Source organism: Plectrocnemia conspersa, unplaced genomic scaffold, assembly GCF_051122295.1.
Source record: "Plectrocnemia conspersa isolate PC_06_02 unplaced genomic scaffold, ASM5112229v1 ptg000005l, whole genome shotgun sequence".
NCBI lineage: Eukaryota > Metazoa > Arthropoda > Insecta > Trichoptera > Polycentropodidae > Plectrocnemia > Plectrocnemia conspersa.
The window spans coordinates 26,472,136-26,488,499 of NW_028277169.1; the positions used below are offsets into that span (position 1 = coordinate 26,472,136).

Here is a 16,364-nt window from a genome sequence, read left to right on the forward strand (position 1 = left end):
CTTCTTCCACAACACGTGGCAATTTATTCACGAATATTAATCTCAGATTCGGTCGTTATTTTTTTTATATTGGTCTCACCGTAAAACTTTGTGCATTTTTAGGTGTTTTTTCTTCCCCTGCTCTTTTACCCGGATGGTGAAATGGCGTCGCGTTAAAGACTCTTCCCTCCACTTTTTTTATTCCGCAGCTATCTTTATTTCTAATCTTTCAGGCTTTCATGGAAGTAATTTCCCATCTCCGTGGGATATTACTGCCCGTGCAACATTAAATATTTCCCCGTTCGAAGTACTGATAAGTATTCCGCAGTCGAGTCTAAAAGGAATCTGATTCCACATAAGGTAGGCGAACGTCTACGGTAAGTCTGAGGCCAAATAGAGCCTTAGAGCTTTCCGTGGTACGTGACTTAGCGAATCTTGTGCGGGTGGATGGCTCTATCGAAATCCGGAAAATTATTTTTTTTCTCCGAGCAAATATGCAACCGATATGTATGTTATGTAGGTACTATGTGTATTGCCCCTTGTGCGCTGAACCAAAAATCGATTACAGGAGAATAAGTTTCATTTTAATAGGCCTCACTTATATTTTCATATATTGTTACAACTCGCAAATAATTGTATATATATTACTTCCGCATACGTAGGGTTTTTACGGTTTTTTTATATCATCAAACCTCACTCCAAGAAAACAATATATTCCCGAACCTAAAGCTAAACAAATAATCAGTGTGTTTGAGACACTGTTTATTTACCGTTATGTATTGTCGTGATTTATTATATATTTATGATTCTTCATTCTATTTATTGATAGCAGATAAAAATGTAGTTGTTTACTATTTCGTTTTACCCATATTTTTATGATATGTGCAGGAAGCGGATTTATGAAAAAAAAGCTAAATTAACCGTATAAAAATTGCAACAAAGGGTGCTTCAGTTTTTTTTGCACAAATATTTCTAATCCAAATTTAATATTTATTTTTTTTAATTATATATTTATTTTTTATGGTAAGATTTTTAATAAATTGCTTTAATTAAAATGTATCTTGCGGTAAACTATATTCCTAATATATCTAGAATTAAATACACTACATATCATTTCTTGCAATAATAACTATTATCTTATCATGATTTATGAGTAATTCGTTTTAGTAGTAAAGATTATGATATATTATTTTTAATTATTTTTTCTAGCATGTGTAGTACTTTCAAAATGAAAATTTTATTATAATATGTTTTTTTACACGACACATAACCATTTTTTTAAATATGCTAATAAGTTTTTCTAGTAATGTTTATCATCTAATTTGATAAGTGGTTATAGTAGAATTTGCCTGCATTTTAATAGTCAGAACATCATCTTTTTTTAAATGCGACACTCACTTCTAATATACCTTTATATATACAATACATGCAAAGTATTAAGACAGAGCTTTGACTAATTAAATATTAAAATCATATGCCTTACTAAAAAAATATATGTTTCAATTTTTTTTGTCCAATTTAATTTATCTGTTTTATGAATTTATACTTATAGTATAAAAACCATACCATTGTTTTCGACTTAAATTGGCTTTTTTATTTGCCAATCCAAACAAATAGTGCAATAATCGTATCGGATATGAGCACGGCCTACTCGACGATAAACGAATATCGCAAAACAATGGTCTGGGTATACCTATATATGCTTTACGGTTACGGCTTTTGCGAACTGCCTACGTATTACCTGTCGACCGAATATATCCACAATGTGAACGTACGCCAAAGTTGACCGCTCATGCGATAAAATTGCATAAACTTCATGTTTGATTAAATTTTTCACGAATGAATCGCCAACACAAATTGGTAATATATCCGGTTTTAGCTTAACACTTTGATGATTTTTACTGTTTATCAAGAGTATTTATTATTTTATATTGTTTGACTGTATTGAAAGTGCGGAAATTCTGTGTGACATTTAAGAGAGCGCACCTGCAAGAGGACCCTCCTAATCGATCACATTCCATTGCATAGCTCAATCCCCAGACCGCATTAGAATATTCAATGCTTCGCCTGAATTCCAATATTAAGTACCTGATAATCATAATTTCTATATTTTAATATAATAAAATATATATATTATTAATATATCGGGTTTTATCTGAATAATAAAAAAAAATACAATTGGGTAATTTATTTTGTATTTTTAGAGACATTTGTTGCTTAAATTATTTTTACTTATTTTGCATTTTTTATACTGTTGCATAAAAAGGGTGGGTCTGTGCTGGATGCTTCTGAATATGTATGCTTCTTTGAAAGCTTTTAATTAAAATCTTTTTGAACTACTCCAATCAGCCTTACTTAGTTTAACACTTTGGACGCGTTAATCAAAAATATTTTTTTTTGAAAAATGCAAATTTTACCTTGATACTGTATTTAAATGTTCTGATTTTTAAATTTTTATTTATTTAAAGTGATATTTTATGTTTATTCATAAAAAAAAGATTTTTCTTAAAAAGCATATTTTTTACTGATTTTTGCGTAAAGAGATAAAAAAATCAATTGGGCGACTTTAGTCGAATTCCGCGTTCAAAGGGTTAAGGACTTATCCTTTAATTAAAAATATTTTTAAAAACTATAACTAAATTGTCATTAAATAACATATAATATCTTATTAAAAAAATGCTAGTTAATAATTGAAATGCAGGTTTTTTGCTCTCAAAAACTAAAAAAGAGAATTAGTAATGTAATTAAATAATTATCCAAGTAAATGGCTCATGCCAAGGAACTGGGAAATAAAATATTAAACACTCTAATTTAAGAATTATATTAATAAACATATAATAAAAAATTGTTCCGCATGGAAATCGGCAGATTGCAAAAATGTATGAGGGATTCTTTAGGCTACGTCATAAAATTTGCCCGTTCGTGACCTTAAATTTCGTTTATTCAATCATCCAAATAGATTTTTATATTTTTTTAGAGACAATAGCTCTTATAAATAATTTATTTACAATCTAAGTATAAATAAAAACACCTTATTTTTTTGTAAATCGATCTGTTTTGCTCCTTCGAAAATTTTCAAGTTTCTTTTCTTAAACTATCATTTAGTCCTGTGTTCATTAATGAGCTAAATATATCTTTAATAAATCACATACTATATATAACATATATTTTTATATATATATATATCAAATAAAATTCCTATTTCATGAGAAATAAATAATATCGAGAAACTATAATATCTAGTGACTACGAATGAATTAAAACAGGCATTTATATTGTATTAAAAGGCAATCCTAAAATCAAAGATTTTGGGATTGTATATAATATTTTTATTAATTATTTTCCATAATCTCTAGTACTAGCAATAGTAATTTATGGTGCGTAGCCCTAGTGGTGGTCGACCCCGCGGCCAATGAGATTTTTCGGTGAATCCTTTTAGATTGTTTATTAAGTTATAATTACATTTTGACTATGGACGTTTCTCGCGATGAAGGTGTGCAGGTGGCCGTAGATGATGCTCTGGGCTCTTGAAGCTGCGTGCGGCAAGTGTCAGGTGTGATATTCAAATCTGTCGGTGAGGGCGCGTAGCTGGTTCCTCCGGATGGCTGCTCGTAGATCTTGGCTCTCTGGTTGTCTGCGTCACTGGCTCTGCTGTCTCTGTGCCTCCGTCTCTTGTGGTGCCGTGGACCGTCTGCCCTCTCCTCGTTTCGGGCGTATATCCTTTAGGGAGATGCACGCTAGCTGGGCAATCGCGATTGTGCATCAATCTCCTAGCCAATCGCTGCAGTGGCTTCTTAGAATTCGAGAAATCGGATGTGTATTTCGAAAGCCAATTTTATGCTTGGCTCCATACTTTTGAATTCTTGGAAAGGGTTTGCATTGTGGTGATTGATTGTGTGTGTGCCGTTTTGTTACAAAAGGGATTCTATTAACGACCCGTGTTATGTGGTCAAAAGAAATCCCTCTTATGCCATGATGTGTGTCTCATTGTTAATGAATGAACGTTTTTGGTCACGGTCAAACGCCCTTCTAAATGTGCCTATATGTGTGGTCGCCACAGTATTTGATATAGTTATTTACAGTTGTTGCAGTCATAGCTTAAAAATTAAATTTACTAGCATTTATCATAATAAAAGTAGATAATATTATGTAATTTAAAAGTACTTTCAATATAATTACAAAATATATATTTCATAAATAATGTCATTTCAAATCAAAAATTTTAACAATTTGATAAAAAAAATCGAATCTGTAATTAACCCCTATACAAAATATACTCAAATGAACATAGTTTAAACTCACACTGGGTGCATTTATATACATACATACGTACACGTATTTGTAGTATATGCTATGCATTATCTATACATACAGGTGAATCTACTTTGGGATGAAAATGCGGACGCTCAGGTAATTAGTTTTCCCGCACCAGTCTTGATGGATTAACACGCGTGATGGTGAAACAATTGTTTCTTTGTCTCGACTACCCTACCGCTCGTGTGAGTGGGCTAACTCCCCTAACGAAAGTAGTTTTCCTACGGAGAAAAAAAAGAGTTGTGTGTAGGGCTTCTTCCACTCCTTGCCGGGATTTTTTTCCTCGTGCCAAGCGAAAGAAAACGCGGAAAATGCCGAAATGGAAACTCATTTTCTACGTGAGGGGTAAGAATAAAACATTTCCGGCGACGTTTTTCGCGGAGGATACGGCATGTTCGTGATGCTCGTTTAACGTATTTTGCACACATACACTTATACACATTATACTGAACATGTATGTATGTATTATGCATAAAGCAGAGTGTGTATGTAGGATAATAAATTGTTAAAACAACACATGTATGTATCTTTTCACGTAACGACATTCACAGTGAATTTACTTTTTCTTTACAATAATAATATTTCAATTAAAAAATTATTTTTGATACCATAATGTATTTCTCTCGTAATGATATTATTGAAACATTAAAAATAGTACTAATATTATGTTTTATCATTAAAATGTTGATATAATATTTGCTGTGAGCCTCATTATCTTAATATAAAATGTAATTATCTTTTGTAATGACAGTAAAAACAGGCGGAGGACAGAAACAGTGGCAAAAACGTTTGCACTTAGAGTTTTATAGTTTAATTTTATAAATTTAAATATGTTGCGCGTTTTCACTGTGGAGTGAAATCTGGATTCTGGTGTCGAGCTAGTCCAGTGTATGCGAAGAGAGAAGCAGCAGCTTCTGCGATCTTTTCTGGTCTGAAATTGAGTCGGCCTTCTCTTGGTTGTAGTCCAAGCTCTTGAAGTTTGGATGCCTTGAACTCCAATTGGAAATTTCAGTAGAATAAGGTCTGATAAAGTATTCGAGGAGCTCTCAGACGAAGTAATTCTTGACTGTCTTCTTTATATTTATATGTTTTCTAGTCGACGGATATCTTTAATTTTTTATGATTTATAGCGGTACTTTGTAGTTTAATCTGTTAAAAGGTTTTACACGGTAGTGTCCCTTTAACAAAAAAAACTACTTTTTAGACAGTAAAAACGCTTAATCACAAGCCTAACTGACATTTCTTATTAAATAATAGCATTAGCGTATTTCTCAAATTGTAAATACAGAAATAGTTTAATTGGTGAACTAGATAAAATCAACTTTTAAAATATAAACCATAAATTATACAAATATATTTATTATAAATTATTTAAGCAATATTACAAATATAACACAAAACATTTTAAGCAATTCCAAATATTCTAACCCTATAATCAAGTACAATAGAACAAAATGCAAATTAATAACTAAATAATATGTGCACAGTTAATCATTCGAACTAAATAATATGTTCATTATAAGTGTAAAAAATAGTAATTTAGACCCTAATATATTTTTAACTAACTTATTCCTAATCAGTATCTTGAATGAAAAAATTTAATTTAAAAATATCGAAAGCAAAGATATAATTATCTATTTTTCTATTTAATCATGTAAATAATACCCCTTATTAATAATTAATTTAAAATTTCGTTATCTCAAGTTCATCATCATTGTTTTTAACTTCATAAGAAACAGCTTCTTTATACACTAATTTGCCGTTTTCATCCAACGGTACGAAATAAGTCCTGATATCTCCAGCGCCCTTCACAAACGTATTTCCTCTGCATTTCGTTAATACACCTTGCCTATCCAAAACTATAGCAGTATTCTCAGTCACCTTTTATTACAAAAAATGCATTTTTATTATTACTATATTGATCAAAATATACATATTTTAACCTAAAAGTATATTCGAAATATAAAGATACAATGCTAGGAATATATTGGAATATATCTTCTTTCGCGTATATGAAATGGGTGTTTCAATGGTTTTGTATCTTAATATCACTCTTTCAAAAAATACCTGGATAAGTCCTTCAGTTCCAGTTGAAGCCATCCTCGAAGCCATATTGACAGCATGTCCCCAAATATCATACAAAGGCTTTGAAGAACCGACAACCCCAGCTGTTACTTCGCCATGAGATATGCCTTAAAATATGAATAAGATTAGAGTTATTTTTTAAATATAAAGTATATTAAGAAATAATACCTATTTTTAAGTTGATATTTTGAAAGGCGCTTCTATTGAACTCGTTCAATTTTTCGTTCATTGAAGCTGCAAATTCAACCATCCTTAGCACAATTTCGTCCTCGTAGCTCTGCTGTGATCTGATAGGTCCATCAGATCCGACATTTAAAGATCCTCTTTGAGATTCTGTGTCGGAAAATATGGAAGCCCTATGCTGACCCGGATCCAGTCCACAGGCTGCCATATAAGTCCACCCTGCCATTTTGATCTTTTCCACTTTGAGACGCTTGTCGTTAACAGCAAACAAAAGCTAAATACATACAATTTCATTAGCATAGATTTAGTGATTTATATTATTTTTTTACAAGTATACCTTATCAAAGTCAGATATTAAATAATTAAGATATTTTAGAAGCTTTGCTTCGCTGGTCACCGATTCGTCATCGGCAAATCGATAGTTTGTCAGCGTGGCGAACATGACTGATACACATTCATACTCTTCGTAGTATAGTTCATCATCAACCAAACCGGTGTTTAGATATTTATCAGCTGAAAAAAATAAAAGTTATATATTAATATTATAAACATATTTTAAAGGTAAATAGTACCAGTAGTAATGCGCGGGATGAAACCAATGACGACTCGTTCAAGGAGCTTCGGAGCTGCAATACTCCCAAATATTATTAGGAACATCTCAAAATATACTTTAGAAAATAATGAATAAGTTGCTACTATACACAGAGCTTACTCGCATATTATTTTGGGAGTCTAAGAATCATCTTATCAACTAGGGTCGCCTCAAAGACTACATTATATTTTTATTTAAAACACTTGCATGATATTTTGCAAACATTCATCTTTGAGACTAAGATTGATTGATAATATTATTATCAGATCTAATTTACAATGTCAGTGTTAATTAAATGTTGAAGACATGAGAGATATGACTTAGAAACACCGATCAAAAGATAACGATAATCTTCAGATAATCTGATTATATATTGACTTAAAATACTAAATTTATCTTACCAACGTGTACAGGTAGAATATTATACAACAGTAAATTGTTCTCCAACTTCATCCCAGTTGCATCAGTCTGCTTCTCGATCAACTTTTTCTTCCATCTGTAATCGAGCCTGCATCTAAATTCAGCTTGTCGATCAATCAGATGTAGTGTCAGAGACATGAACACCACTGCCATAGTCTGAGCAATCCTAGGATCCATATCGTAGTTCCAAGTAGCGCCATTTTTATATACATCTGATTTTATATCCCATATGATCCATAAATACATAGCATTTATTATTATACCGACAGCCCACCTCATAACAAAGAAGACACGACTGAATAAGTAACCCAATAATAATGTCAAAAAGGTTGCTTGAGTCAATTGCTGAAATATTTAAAGATTCATTACGATTTATATTTTCTAAATTTAGATTAAGATTGACGTACCCACGGAGGTATGCAGCTTTTTTCTTTGGGGGCATTATATTTGCATTCAGTCAGATTGATGAAAGAACTGACGGATAACATAAAGCAGATGAATATGTGTACGATTGTTCTAGAACTAGCAGATTTTATCAATGATTCTGAATTGCGATAGAGAAATACTAAAAATTTGTTCTTAGGTGGAGTTCTTCCGTATTTCTTTTCCCAAAAAAACTTCATCCAATTTAGTGGTTGCAAGATAATCAACATAAATCCTAGAATAGCATTAATCAAGACAGTCTTCCAAGAGATTCTAAAAAATAAAACCATATAAATATTTGATTTATAAAAATACTGTTATATAAAACTTACACTGCAATGGTAATGGCTTGTATGCAAATTGTTATTAAAAATACTAATAAACTTAATGCTACATAATGTTTAAATAGCAAATCTGGTTCATTTATGAAATCTTTTTCTAGCTTAGCATTTAAGAAAAATAGCGTTCGTCCTGACATTGACTTCTCTATATCGGCATTGTTATTGCAATCCTTTGAATACTTTCTATAAAAATATTATATTAATGCACAATAAATATTAAATTATTGATTTAATTTAAACGTACCCCCAAATTCCAGTTGGCATTTGATCTATAATAGCAGACATTTGAGTATCTGCATCTCTCATCATTTTTCTATAGACCTTATGATTATTATCAATGAATGTTGATCTGCTTCTAGATAATCTTCCATTGGCAAACTCTGGTCTGCTCTGAGATGATATTGACTATATAAAATAAAAAGATTATGTAGAATATATTTACAGCTACAATAAAATATATTTTAATACCTTTTGAATCCCTTTCTTCACAAATTTTGTAGCACTTACAGAAGGTCTTTTATATTGAACTCTATGACTATAATAATCATTGCTATGCTGGAATAAAAAATATATGATATATATAAATAAATGATACTTCATTTAAACATACCTTTGAAGGAGTTGATAATAAATATGATTCTATTTTATATTTTGCTAATAGAGAATTTTCAGATGCTTCATAGTTTGGTTCAATAATATAATCTCTAGCAGATTCTTTTAATTCTTCTAGTGTTCGCTTAGTTATATGTACTTTTCTGTATTTTTTTAATAAATAATTTTTTTATTGATGATAACATTTATACACATGCAAAATATATTCATACCCAGGTTTTCCAGCTGATTCCATAGCGTTAGCAATAGTTACATCTTTAGACCATATATCATATTGCCATTTTCTTATTCCTATAATACCACTTAATATCTTACCGCTGTGAATACCTATTCGCATATCAATATCCAAGTTTCTACTTTCTCTAAAAAATATAAACATTTATATTTCTCATATTTGTTATTATTAATTATCTAATTGTTTACCTAACATCTTTAATAATAGATATCATCTCCAAGCCTAGATCCACACAACTTTTTGCGTGCTGCGAGTTTGGCTTTGGAACTCCTGACACACAATAATAGCAATCGCCCAAAAATTTTATTCTGAGCACATCGTTATCCTGTTGAGTGAAAAAAATACATAATAAAAACTCTGATTTTTAAAATGGGAGGATCAGTAAAAAATGTCTACAACCTCTGCCGCCTCATCAAACTTTGCAAACAGTTCGTTTAAAGTTTCGACTAAAACTTTCGGTTGAAGCTTAGTTGACATCATAGTATAATTGACAATATCTGCGTATAGAATACTGACATTATCATGCTCTTTTATATATAAATATCTGTAATTATAAAGCGCAATTAAATACAGTTATTAATTATATTGTAATAAAAATATCTACCTTGAATCTTGAATTGGTAAAGGATCATATTCTTCGTGTTTTATCTGCTTTGCTATTTTTCTAATGTCATCTTTAATCGTTAAAGCTATATGTTCAGGTAATATGCTAAGTAATAGCCTCTCCTTAAATAATGTATTATACATATAAATTATTATTTAAAAGAAAAATATTTATAAATTATTTTTAGAACACTTACTTCTTGTTCTTTCTCAAAGTTTAATTTGAAAGTTGATTCTAAACAATTTGTTCTATCCAAAAACGATCTTCTAGTCATTATTTCATTCATAAATCTAAAATATATGCCTAGTAAATTAACGGCAAATAAATATAACAAATCACCGCCTATCTGTAATCAAATTTATAATTACATTAGCTTGATTTTTGAGAATCATTTTAATTATTTCCTTATTACCATTCGATACATGCGACTTTCTTCATAATGGCTATAAGTCACAAGCGACATCAAAGCAATATGGCAAAAGGAAACAATGGTCCCAAGGAGCAAAGCCAACAGATTATTTGTTATCGGCAAGAATATATAACAAGCCAATAGGGTATTAGTATAGTATGCCGGTCTCAAAGCTGGAGCTACTTTCGTTAAAGCCGGAACTGATATATCTAAAAGAATTAAATAAAATATAAATATAATATTAAACAATATTTATTAAAAATATTAAACATACCTAAAACTATCAAAATCAATATTATAGTAACAGAAAGTACAGGTTGTAACCAATCAAATTTCCTCTTCAATCTATCCATGTACAACATTATTACTATAGGTATAGGAACTATTATTTGCAGAGAGTAGCATATTAAAGCTACGATTTCGTTTAACTGAAAATATAATTGTAAATAGTTTATTTAATAAATAAAATAATAATTTATATATACTTACAATTACACTACTGATTGAAACCAATATTATTAGATGTGTTAAAGACATGAAAATCATGACTATTAAAAAAATTGATAAATATCCTAATCTGAGCTTATCTACATATCTGTTGTAGAGACTTTCCATATTTCTTTGTTTTATTTGTACCTAAAATAGTATTACATAATGGTTAATTTTTTTTATGATTGATAACAAATTATGAACTCACTCTTAATTGTTTTAAATTCCAATGCATGTCCGTGATGGAAAATCTTTCTTGCTCCTTGAACTCATCCAAAGATGACAAAATACTTTCATTATGAGCTATCATTGAGTGTCTGGTAAAGTATAGCATCCCAGCATCTTCCGTCAAAACTGATCCTCGAACGACGTCCATTTTTTATTTTTGTTAAAAATAATTAATATCTGTGGAAAAAACATTAATCTGTAGATTATAGTAATTAATGATTTCTCCAGTAAGTTAATAAATAAATTAACAAAATGGTCCAATAAAATCTGATAGCACGATAAGATATGAAAATATGATTGTGAAAAGAAAATTGGTTTTTAAATTGAATTAACTTTCTCTAATATTATTGTTTAAAGACAAATTTATTCATGAACTGTATTTGATATAAAAAGTTATTTTTTAATTATTTTCTTTAAGCAGTAATGCTGTGTTTTATCATTGTTAATTAAATATGTGGAAATAAAATTTGTAAAAGATAGTCGTAATCATCAATCAATACGTGAATCTTTTAATAAAAATGTTTATATAATAATCTCTTTTGTATAGGTCTTTCTAACATAAAATTTCTCGTGATAACATATCTTTTAATCTATCGTACAAATGTTTCAAATACCTGAGTGATTATTGGAAAAATGAGTAATGAGTAATATATCGAATAGAATCGAATCATTAGACAGTTGTATATATTTGCCTAATACATTTATCGCATTGCTTAGTAAATATTAAATGTAATTACTTTCCCCAATAGATTAACAAATAATTTTATGTGTATATAATATATGGCAAAAAATATGAAAAGTTTACTATAAATAAAAAAAATAATTCTAACTCCTAATTGAACCATTTATATGACCAAAAATAAATAATAAAATAACTCGAATTCATGCATACAATTTAAAAAATAAAGTTAAGGTTTATTTTATTGAAATTACGCAAGCATATTATATAACACCATAAAATAATAAATACAGAAAAACTACTAGTATATACATATATAATATCTTATATTTGAGTATATAATATCATGTTATATATTAACTAGTAATTATTCTTGAATTATTATTTTATTATGCTATAATTTAAAATTAGGTAATACAAATACCTAAGAAATAATATATTTTTTTATTAAGCTTTTGTTTCTTCATAACACATAATTTTTTTTTAGTTAAAATTGTGTACTCAAACTATTGCTTTCTTTTCTGTTCATAATCAGTATCATTATACATAGTACACATTTCGTTGATTTAAATCTTAAATATTGGACTTTAGATTAAATTTTTAGTATTGAAAAATCATTAAGAATATTTTTATTTTTTCTTTAGAAAATATTTTTTTTCTGTAGTGATGAACATTTATTTATACATGTATAAAAAACCATGCACTATGCTACTCAAGTATTCAATTTAATAAAATATTTCTTTATAATATTAAAAATTCTATATTTTAATTACTTATCTTTAAAAAAATATATTATATCATAATTAAAATTAACAACATTTTTTTTTACTATTATTTTAGTCATTAAAAGTATTATCTACATAATGTTAAAAAAAATCTAATATCAATAATAAAATAAATTGCTCAAATACATTTACATTATTAAATTATATTTACCAAATTATCTTTGTCGAACTGCAATCTGAACTCTTCAAATATTTAACAAATACATTTTAACCTATTAAACTATAGTCATAGCTTTAAGCAAATATTTTGTTCAGTCCTATAGTATATACTTCTAATAGTACCAAACATTTTAATCAATTTAATACACAAGAAAATACATAAGCTGACACTTTCAATGGAAACCGAACAAACACTATTGAACATCATTATTGAATCGCTATCTAATCTATTTACTGTTCGACTGGATTATCTTAATAATTTTTTTTGTGATAAGACTTCTGTATAAAATTAATAATATCGTGATTAATGAAAAAAAAGGAAAATTGACAAAAATACGACATCTCTGATTGGACTTACAAATATATGCTATTCAAATAAGTTATTATTACTACATAATCAAATATAAAAAATAAAATGTTTATGTTATTATCGACACTATGTTTATATAAGATAACTAAGATGAAACACATTGATTTCAAACTTTTGTTCTATTATAGAAAAAATTAAAAAATAAATTTTATACAATTAATTAATTTAGATATCTATATTTTTATAATAAAAATAGTAGACAAAAATCAGTATTGATAACTTTAATATTATTACTCTGATATAAGCAAGGAGTTATGATACTAATATTAAAAAAAAAATAGTATTGTAACTCATTGATAAGTATTGATAAATATCAGTATTTAAATTTGTATATTCAATTCAATTATGAGTTTTGATTATATTATCATAGTATCTAAGTCTTATGTCTTTGAAAGAAACATGGATATGTAATTATTTGTATTAAAGCATCTCTGTGTACGCAGCGGTTATTTCTATATTGATTTTGTCGAATGGCAACGACGTCTGTCACAGAGTCTGTAACAAAAATTATTATATCTATAATAATATTAATATTCTTAGATTTGCTCATTGAATCTCAAGGTTAGTTTTGAAAATAGCTCGCCGGTACACATCTTATTGGTCGAACTTTCTTAATGCTACAAATTAAATTAAATTAATATTTTTGACATATTTATAATACCATTTCCCTCTCAGAATCTCCAAATGAAACCCAAATCTCCAGACGAGAAATGTTAATGAGTAATAAACGTCGAAGCGGTGGCTTTATTAAAATAATAATCGGACAGGGGATCATTGAGTCATTTATACCATACCTGAAGAACCAAAGTTTCTCTCTGCGGCGGTGGGATGAAATCTAGCGCGAAATTAAAACGAGGAAGAACAAGAAGAGCATTGCGAGAATGAGACGTCTTTAATGGAAAACGAGCGGCGGGTAACGCTAATACCTCTCTCCCTCGTTGTTTCTCATCGGATCGCATTAAATATTTGCACAGCGTATTGCATAACTGCAACAGGGAAATTTTAATGAGAATCAGAAAGAGCATAAAAGAGAATTTTCAATTTCGGATAGCACTGCTGCACATAGCACTCATGGCTGGCGGTGGATTTCAGCAAACCGCGCGAAATAGCTCCCGAAGATATCCTGAAAGGAGGCGCTGAATGGTGGCGCTGGATATCTGCGCTTCAATGTGCTCAGGGGATGTTCAAAGCAAACGATTGCAATTTTCATTTAATTTTTAAACATTTTTAATAAATAACAATTTTAAATAAAACCCGATTTTTAACTGATTCTCGTATTAATTCTACAGAAAAAATATTCTAATATTTTTTTTAGAAATATCTAGAAAAAACTACTTTTTATTTGGAAAGGACGCGCGTTAGGAAAATTAGTGAAAAAGGACGTGCAAAACGTTCAAACATCCTTATCTGTGATTTTACAGAGGTGGCTCTAACCAGAATTATGAAATAAGTGACACTTGATCACAAAAGACAAAGACGCGATGAAAGGCGCAAAAGAGATATGACACACATATGAGTCACAGCGAATACTAAAAAACATCAATCACAGCCAATAATAATACAACTTGACACGCCAGAATAGTTTCTTAGACTTTCAATACCTGCCATTTCAACTTCATCGCCTGATAGGGGCATTTATATTACTCTATATGTGTTTTATGTATTTATATTTCTCTATTTAATTGATATATTTTTATGAAAAAAACTCTTTCAGGATTTTTCAGCGTTTATTTTAGCTCCAAAGTCACATCCATTTAGCTTTTAAACTAGAAAAAATGTTAATACTTTAATGTATATGGAATTCGTTTTAAAAAAATATTCCATTACCAAAAATAATTAAGGCCTCAAACCAACATATGTTTATTTTAGTCTTCACATACATTTTAAAAGTACTCGTATATCCATTAGATCCAAAACAAGTCTATACAATATTCTGGTTGAACTACTTATTTTATATAGATTTTAAACGTGGACAAATCACTAGCGAGCTGCAGTCGTTTAGGCGAAAAAATATCTATGAGCCTACTTGCATTAACATTACTATGCATAGTTATAACGAGTTGTATCATGAGTCTGGTGTCGTCAAGTAGAATAAAATATAGCTGCGTCGAATATCTGTTCCATATAAACATGATCAGTATTACCAAATTAGAGTGAGGTAAAGGATAATCTTAGTCAATATAAATTTTAGCTTTATGATAAAGAATATGCTAGTATATATTTAATTATTTTGTTGCAATTTACTTAGTATTTTTTACAAAAAAGCATAAGAGATTTATATGTTTAAGTACCTAATGTCAGTTGATAGATTGTTAGAAAAACCATATCTATATTATAGTAACTATAATAATATAACTTAATCCCAATAAATGCTAGTTATAAAATATATACTATACACTTATATGACACATTTATATTCAAAAATTGTAGTTTTTATATCTCATGTTAGATAAATCACCTAAGAAAATCCTTAACACGTGTAACTAAGAAAAGTAAAGTTTTCATATGTATAGTAAGATTGTAATTAAATGCACATTTTACAATTATATGTATATGAGTTGAAATTTAAATAGTATATTAGATTTTTAGTAGAGAAAATAAACATTAGATGAATAAAACATAAAATTAATTTTAATAATATTTATTATTATAACAGATATTTTTTTTGTATCCATTATTATATTATATAATTTGGAAGCTAGCAACAGTGCATATGTCGCTTATATAATTAATTAGGTATTTATATCTATTTTATAAATCTACAATTACCAGCTGATAAGCAATGTATATAAAAATACTATATTTAATCAAAAATATGTCAAATATAAAAATATTATTAATATCTGTATTCTGTAAAAAAATATTTTATTTTTCAATATTAAATTCTTAATTGAAATTTGTCAAGAATTAGTAATTTGTAGATAGATTTTTTTATAAATATTTTGGCGTGTACATGACTATAATTGGATTATTCTGGTCTTATGAGCGAACAGGGGTATTCCCATGATTTAATCAATTTTACTCCCTAGTGTTCCCCTAAGCTAAAAGACTATAAATAATTTATTATGTAGCGAAAAGTAAAACGCATTTGAAAATTAATATTTAATATATGTTTATTACAAAGTGCATTTGTATAAATAAAACATTTTGAACTACCTCTATTCGATCTGAATATGAAAATCGTATGTGACACTCGAGAGTGCGCAAATGTTTATACGCGGTTCGACTTTACTAGTAAAAAATATATATTTAATATTAAATTTTAATACAAATAAAAGTATATATAATAAAAATACAACATGTATAATACATAAATACATCAATTATTATTTTGTCTAAAAAATAATAAAAACGAAATCTATTGACAAAAATATTCCTAATTTATTAATTCGGATATTTCATGGAAAAAATAAACACATAAATAGCGCGTTTTATTAATTCAAAAATACCTAAATTA

The 16,364-nt window shown here is 28.6% G+C and overlaps 1 protein-coding gene across 2 annotated transcripts; it reads right to left on the minus strand.

Moving 5' to 3' along the window:
- Window positions 1-5,780: 5,780 nt before the first annotated feature.
- Window positions 5,781-12,709, minus strand: ACXD (Adenylyl cyclase X D). Of its 2 annotated transcripts, XM_088185645.1 has the most exons (21): window positions 12,530-12,709; window positions 10,895-11,091; window positions 10,687-10,833; window positions 10,472-10,625; window positions 10,201-10,406; window positions 9,985-10,134; window positions 9,789-9,910; window positions 9,584-9,728; window positions 9,373-9,509; window positions 9,162-9,311; window positions 8,948-9,092; window positions 8,806-8,892; window positions 8,582-8,742; window positions 8,329-8,520; window positions 7,981-8,269; window positions 7,555-7,918; window positions 7,134-7,187; window positions 6,899-7,074; window positions 6,547-6,835; window positions 6,361-6,485; window positions 5,781-6,174 (listed from the first exon to the last, which is right to left on the minus strand). In XM_088185645.1, the coding sequence occupies exons 2-21, from the start codon at window positions 11,060-11,062 to the stop codon at window positions 5,977-5,979; spliced, it is 3,459 nt and encodes a 1,152-aa protein (XP_088041771.1). In that variant the 5' UTR covers window positions 11,063-11,091; window positions 12,530-12,709; the 3' UTR covers window positions 5,781-5,976. The 2 variants fall into 2 exon arrangements, with proteins under 2 accessions (XP_088041771.1, XP_088041772.1); XM_088185646.1 differs by lacking the exon at window positions 7,134-7,187.
- Between the last annotated feature and the right edge of the window lie 3,655 nt (window positions 12,710-16,364).